Here is a 6667-nt window from a genome sequence, read left to right on the forward strand (position 1 = left end):
CTCCAAGAGAAACTCTTGGCACCGGAGAGGAACCAACAGGCTGATGCTGTCCAGGATATGCTGAAGCTGATGAATGTCCATAGTGCCCACTCTCTGGATAACCACCACCAGACATCGAACTGGGTGGCATTCTATACGCCCCACTTCCAGAACCAGGCCCATAAGCACCACCGGAAACACCCATTGATCCTGCACCAAGACCGCCATAAGCACCAGTTCCTGCACCACCGTAAGCACTGTAATGACCACCGTATGCACCTCCATAGCCACCAGCAGCAGCAACACCCACTGATGATGGTGTGGAATTCATGTGATGCGGTCCTCCTCCTGAATACCCACCATAAGTACCCAACCCAGCAGGTCCACCGTGACCACCAGTAGCTGCGCCATAAGGTCCAGAAGGAGGAACCATACCCATTCCCTCACCGTGACCGTGACCATGACCGTGACCATGTCCAACACCAGCACCACCGTCTTGACCTGGTGGCTTTCCTTTCTTACCGTCAATAGCCAACTTACACTGCAAATTCTTACCATCAACCACCTTCATAGGTTCAGCAAGAGCAGCCTGAGCACCTTCAGCAGTCTTATAAACAAACAACGCAAAACCCCTTGATTTACCAGTAATCTTGTCAAAACCCAAAGGACCTTCCTCGATATCCCCATAAGCCAAAAACTGATTCAACAACCTATCCGCCGGCATATCAAACGGAACATTCGCCACATAAATCTTCCTCATGGATATATCCGTAACATGTGAGTTCGTCGTACCTTGATTCCCAGCCGCCGCTAGCTGCGTAACCGTAACGCGCCCATCAATCTTCTTAGACGGCTCTTTCAAAGCAAGCAGAGCTCCATCAACATGTTTAAAAGTCACGAAACCATAACCTTTGGATTTAGCAGTAACCTTATCGAGAATCACGATAGCTTCCTCGAGATCTCCGTAATTGGAGAAAAGCGAACGAAGACCTTCCGTCGTCGTCTCCGCCGCGAGACCACGGATGAATAGCTTCCTCTGAGAGATATCGGAATCTGCGGTTGATCTAACGATCTCGAGGATATCTGGATGCCGTACAACAGCTTCTTGTAAGATATCGAGAAGCTGATCAGTAGAGAACCGCTCGATAATCTTCCTAGCGTCATGTGGCATCAATCGAGACGAAACGGCGCCGATGACACCTTCGTTTAGCATCGCGATTCCATTCTCATCGAGCTTTCGCTTCTTCAACATATCCATGGTCTGAAAGTTTTTTTTCGCCTAAAATCCTTAACCCTAGTCCCGAGTTTGAGAGAGCGGTACACGAAGACGAAGAAGAAAGAAGAATAAAAATAATCTTTTTAAGGAAAAAAATAAAAGTCGGCTTGATACTGTATAATATAAGAAAGGAGATATGCCTATTTAATAAACAAAAGTTGGGCTTAAATAAGGCCCAATAACCTTAGGCCCATTAATGTTCCTTCCATCTTCCTTATCTGTTTAGTTTACTCCCGCTCCCTCTCTCTTTCTCTGCGTTACTCCTCTTCATCAATGGCTCTAGCCGGAAAAGTACCTTAGCGTCTGAGGAAAAGGAAGAATTTTTGTCTCCGGTTCATCTCCGTATCGGAATGTCGCTGCGTATGTGAGTGCTTCTCCTTTCTCAAGCTTTTTTTTTTCCTTCACATCATTTTGTGATTTGAAATCAATTTGGAAAATAATTGGTTGATGTGTGTGTGTTTTTTTGGCAGAGGGGTATCGATGGAGATGAGATACCCATTTCAATCGATTCGTGCTCCAATCCGATGCGCTTGTTCGATTTATTGGAATCTCAAAGAACCTTTGAGTTTGAGAATAACCAAATCACTTGCTTCTTTGAATTCTATTAGAGGATTGGAGTTGAAATCTGTAGGGTCATCATTGCGCAATGTGTTTGAGAGCCATAGCAGAGAAGTCAATGTTTTTGAGGTGAAGGCTATGGATAAAGATACTGAAGCTGATGGTGATAGGAAGGTTATTAAAGAAGAGGAGAGGAGAAGGAAGATTGGGTTAGCAAATAAAGGAAAGGTTCCATGGAACAAAGGAAGGAAACACACTGAAGGTAAGGGGCATTATCTGAATTGTTTCTTCTTTGAGGCTTTGTGTAGTGAGTTTGAATGCAAAATCTTAACAGATACTCGAAGACGAATCAAGCAGAGAACAATCGAAGCTTTGAGAAATCCCAAGGTGAAGTCAAGTAAGATACTACTACAATACAATTCAGGGACATTTTGTTGTGTACATCTTCTATTGTTTACTGTGAGAAGAACCATATGATGTGAAAGATACAAAGCCAAACTCGCAATGTTGTGTCTTTTGGGTTGTTGTTTCTCTGCTTAGGGGATATATTCTGCTTAAGTTGAAAGCTTTGTTTTCTCTTCAATATCTTTCAGGTTCGGAAGAAGATGTCTGACCATCAACAACCACATAGGTAGATTAGTGAGCTTATTTAAGTGTATGTACACCACACTGAAGTTAGAAGCATATTATATAAAAGCTAAGTTTGTCTCTTGCAGTGATGAAACAAAGGAAAAGATAAGAGCTTCAGTGAAACAAGTTTGGGCAGAACGGTCAAGATCTAAGCGATTAAAGGAGAAGTTCACGTCATTGTGGTCAGAAAACATTGCAGAAGCTGCAAGAAAAGGAGGAAGTGGTGAAGTAGAACTCGAGTGGGACAGTTACGAAAGAATAAAACAAGAGTTTTTATCTGAGCAGCTTCAGTTAGCTGAAGAGAAAGCAAGAGCAAAGGAACAAACCAAGATGATAGCAAAACAAGCTGCACAAGCCAGGACTGAAAAGATGAGGAGAGCTGCAGAAAGAAAGAAAGAACGTGAAGAGAAAGACCGTCGAGAAGGAAAGATTCGAAAGCCAAGGCAGAAAAGAGAGAATCCAACCATTGCTTCACGTTCTAAACTGAAGAAGAGACTAACAAAGGTAAAAAAAACAAAAAAATAAGCTACTCCGTTGATGTCTCTGAGAAAACTAGAAAACGACTTGATGATTCTTTGGTTTGAATAACTATCTTTTCAGATTCGGAAGAAGAAAGCAAGTCTTGGTAAAATCGCTGTTGGAACGGATAGGGTAGTTTCTGTTGCAGCTAAACTGGAGAAACTGGACTTGGAACTGATAAGGAAAGAGAGAACAAGAGGAGATATCTCACTTGCTGATCAGATCCAAGCTGCCAAGAACCTACGAGGAAATGATGTTTTATCGAGATTTGGTCTTTTTTTTGCCATGAGTTCAATAGATTTTGATTAACTCGATCTTTTCAACTCCTACTCCTAATTTATAGAGTTATCTCTTTACTTCTTGTGCCACTAAATACTGAAATAAAGTGTTCAAAAGAATGACTTGAGGATATATAAAAATAAACCAATTATTAAATAGATGCAGAGTGACAAACTAAAGCACACTGACCACCATAGTTTCAGTTCCGTATTGAAAAGCTCCTATACATGAAAACCCAAGACAGTTCAACTACTTAACCCTGGTATTGATCCCTATCGGGCGGGTATGGCTGCCTGACCTTGCTGTTGGTATCCACCGTTCTGCTGGTAGTTTCCAGACCATCCTCCATTCATGTCCGGTGGTGGAGATCTCCGGTAGATGATTGGGTTGTTACCCGTGTCTTGAATTCTCCTATCCTTCTCTCTTCTACTCTCCAAGTTCCTGCTACTATCCCAGTTGCGAGGACTGTCATTGCGTCTGTTTCCATAACCTGCTCCAGCATTGTTTCCATAAGCTGCTCTACTAAATTTTTTACCAGGTCTAGCATTGTTCCTCATCCACTCCTCATGATACTTTGGGTCATATGGAACAGCCTTTCCATTAATGAAAGGTTCTCCTGAAAAAGAGTCATGTCAGAAACCCCATCAAGACTAATTACTCTCTGACGTGATCAAAATATTGATGTCACTTGCAAATTCCAGCAACGCTATCTTGGGACTACAATGCAAAATTACCATAGAATAATCAACATACCTCCATAGTCTTTCTTCTTCACATCCATGTAGGAATCAGGAAGAACGTATTTAACCTTAGGCAAATCTGTATTTTCATATATATATAGATGATATCATAAGAATTCACACCAATGCTTAATTGCTTATAACTCAAGCAAGCAACAATTAGGCTTTTACCATTGATCTTAAGTGAAACATCTTGTGACACTAGTGCTCCAAAAGCAAAGTAGCATCTGTGCGACACAGAGTAGATTTTCATCCTTGCCTCCTCTTCACTGAAATGCTCAATGCACAATGAGAGACACATTCAACAAAAGCAGATATAGAAATAATTCTGAACTCAGAGAGTTATAAATATATATATACCTGCCAACGACCTGAGCTAGGGTTTTGATGTAGGAATCAATAATCTCGTCTCTAGTGAGATCGCCTTCAGGGGTATCCATGACAACAAGCCAATGTTCGTAATCACAACCATCGAATTCGAGCTCATTGGTCTCCTCTGGTGGTGGCCGATTCGAACAATTAGGGTTGGGACCATTCAGTGACGACGAAGTAGCGTGCCTGGACAGATCTCTAGCCGAAAACAGACCACCACGAACCAACAACGTTGAGAATCCAGCGACGAGAGGACGGGAACGGTTCAGCGACGTTGACGCAGATAGAGAAGCCGCTGGGAAATTGGCGAGAGGAGATGAAGAAGCGAAGGAACGCTTAAAAAGTAAGGCAAAAGATTTCGCCGGCCGGCCAACGATGGAACGAGAAACAGTCTGAGTCGCCATTGGAAACGTAAAACCCTTAGAAAATTATACCAGAAAGGTTTTGTACTAAAACTTTATATATAATGCATGGTGTAAGTAATCAGTAATGCAACAACAAAAAAAATAAGCGGAAAATGATTTGAGTGTTGTGAAACTAGAGAGTTAAAGGGAGAAATCTCTTGTTCTTATTATTGATAATCGAATGAGGTTACATATATATAGGGAGTATAAAGGCCAAAGTCCAAACCGACATAGACTAAGTCTCATGGACCGATGGGCCGAGATACATAATATGGGCCGTAAGGCCATGTCCTAATGGACTGTGAACGGGCCGGTCTATAGAGTCCACTAAGTGTTTTACAACACTCCCCTTGGACGAGATGACCGTGCCTATGTTGGATGGGATCGATGCAATGTGCTTAGGGGATGCTGTCTCATTAAAACCTTACCAGGAAAACCCAGTGGGACAAAACCTTGGTGAAGGAAAAAGAGTACAGCACACATTGCTCCCCCTGATCCAAACATCACTCCAAGTCCTTAAGCCTCCGCATTCCAATCTGGTGCGTCAGCTTCTTGAACGTTGTTGTCGGCAATGCTTTGGTGAAGAGATCGGCTGAGTTGTCGCATGACTGTACTTGTACCACTTGAACTTCTCCGGCCTTTTGTAGTTCATGTGTGAAGAAGAACTTTGGCAGTATGTGCTTCGTCTGATCTCCCTTGATGTATCCTTCCTTGAGCTGTGCAATGCAGGCCGGGTTGTCCTCATAGATTACGGTTGCTTCCTTGCTGTCCTCCAATCCACTATCTGTCCGAATATGCTGAGTCATGGACCGCAACCAAACTTACTCACGGTTGGCTTCATGGATGGCTAGAATCTCCGCGTGATTTGACGATGTGGCCACAAGAGTCTGCTTCATTGAATGCCAAGAGATCGCCGTACCACCGTGTGTAAACACATAACCTGTTTGTGACTTACCATTGTGTGGATCGGATAGATAACCTGCATCAGCAAAACCAACTAAACCTTCTTTGTTATGGTTAGTATAATATAGACCAAAATCTACCGTTCCTTGCAGGTACCGTAGGACGTGTTTAATACCATTCCAGTGCCTTATAGTCGGACAAGAACTATATCTTGCAAGGAGGTTCACGGCAAAGCATATGTCCGGCCTAGTGTGGCTAGCCAAGAACATTAACGCTTCTATAGCACTGAGGTAAGGCACTTCAGGACCAAGAACTTCTTCATTGGCCTTCTTAGGAGCGAATGGATCTTTATCCAAGTCTAAGCTTCTAACAACCATTGGGCTAGTCAATGGGTGAGCTTGCTCCATATTAAATCTCTTGAGTACCTTTTCTGTATATGCCTTTTGATGCACAAGGATCCCATTGTTTCTGTACTCAAGCTGCAATCCCAAACAGAATTTTGTCTTGCCTAGGTCTTTCATCTCAAATTCTTTCTTGAGGTATTCTACAGTTTAGGCGATTTCCCCAGAGGTACCGAGGATGTTTAAATCATCCACGTAGACTACTATTATCACAAATCCTTTGTTTGCAAACTTCTTTAATATACATGGACTGATTGGGTCATTCTTATAGCCTTTCTTAGCTAAATAATCACTTAGTCCGTTATACCACATTCGACCACTTTGTTTCAGTCCATAAAGTGATTTGTCTAGCCTTATGCAGTACTGGTCTCGAGAACCACTTTTATCTTTGTGTTCTATACCCTCTGATAATCTCATATAAATCTCATTATCCAGTGGACCATATAAATAGGCGGTTACAACATTCATTAACCGTAAATCCAAATTTTCTCTTATGGCCAGACTTATTAGATATCTAAAAGTCGTTGCATCCATCACAGGGGAGTATGTCTCCTCATAATCTATGCCGGGTCTTTGAGAGAATCCTTGTGCTACAAGCCGTGCTTT

General features: G+C 42.4%; 3 protein-coding genes across 4 annotated transcripts in view; 1 reads left to right on the top strand and 2 right to left on the bottom strand.

Annotated features, from left to right (window-relative positions):
- The window catches only part of LOC104744133 (UBP1-associated protein 2C-like), a 9324-nt gene extending 7968 nt beyond the window's left edge, over positions 1–1356 (bottom strand). Inside the window, exon 1 of one of the 2 annotated variants that reach the window (XM_010465146.2) lies at positions 883–1356. In XM_010465146.2, coding sequence (XP_010463448.2) covers positions 883–1237 — 355 coding nt within the window. In that variant the 5' untranslated portion in view covers positions 1238–1356. Of the gene's footprint in view, positions 1–29 lie in introns of both variants that reach the window. The other variant, XM_019236201.1, reaches the window with a different exon arrangement.
- On the top strand, positions 1512–3318 carry LOC104742845 (histone-lysine N-methyltransferase, H3 lysine-79 specific). The gene is made up of 6 exons (XM_010463902.2): positions 1512–1619; positions 1726–2075; positions 2148–2200; positions 2407–2444; positions 2530–2947; positions 3044–3318. The coding sequence occupies exons 1-6, from the start codon at positions 1606–1608 to the stop codon at positions 3269–3271; spliced, it is 1101 nt and encodes a 366-aa protein (XP_010462204.1). The 5' UTR covers positions 1512–1605; the 3' UTR covers positions 3272–3318.
- LOC104744134 (multiple organellar RNA editing factor 8, chloroplastic/mitochondrial-like) lies at positions 3491–4757 on the bottom strand. The gene is made up of 6 exons (XM_010465148.1): positions 4342–4757; positions 4153–4250; positions 3995–4060; positions 3777–3857; positions 3636–3731; positions 3491–3603 (listed from the first exon to the last, which is right to left on the bottom strand). Exons 1-6 carry the CDS (start codon positions 4755–4757, stop codon positions 3491–3493), a joined length of 870 nt encoding a protein of 289 aa, XP_010463450.1.

The sequence above is a fragment of the Camelina sativa genome, chromosome 14 (genome assembly GCF_000633955.1).
Source record: "Camelina sativa cultivar DH55 chromosome 14, Cs, whole genome shotgun sequence".
Lineage (NCBI taxonomy): Eukaryota > Viridiplantae > Streptophyta > Magnoliopsida > Brassicales > Brassicaceae > Camelina > Camelina sativa.

What these genes read in the sequence shown, in the direction of transcription:
- LOC104742845 (XM_010463902.2), top strand. An exon ending in AGGAAGGAAACACACTGAAG is followed by an intron (nt 2,076 to 2,147) that starts GTAAGGGGCATT and finishes AAATCTTAACAG; the next exon opens with ATACTCGAAGACGAATCAAG. An exon ending in TGAAGAAGAGACTAACAAAG is followed by an intron (nt 2,948 to 3,043) that starts GTAAAAAAAACA and finishes CTATCTTTTCAG; the next exon opens with ATTCGGAAGAAGAAAGCAAG.
- LOC104744134 (XM_010465148.1), bottom strand. Translation starts at nt 4,757, where the DNA reads ATGGCGACTCAGACTGTTTCTCGTTCCATCGTTGGCCGGCCGGCGAAA. An exon ending in CTAGCTCAGGTCGTTGGCAG is followed by an intron (nt 4,251 to 4,341) that starts GTATATATATAT and finishes TGAGCATTTCAG; the next exon opens with TGAAGAGGAGGCAAGGATGA. An exon ending in TAGGAGAATTCAAGACACGG is followed by an intron (nt 3,604 to 3,635) that starts GTAACAACCCAA and finishes CGGAGATCTCCA; the next exon opens with CCACCGGACATGAATGGAGG.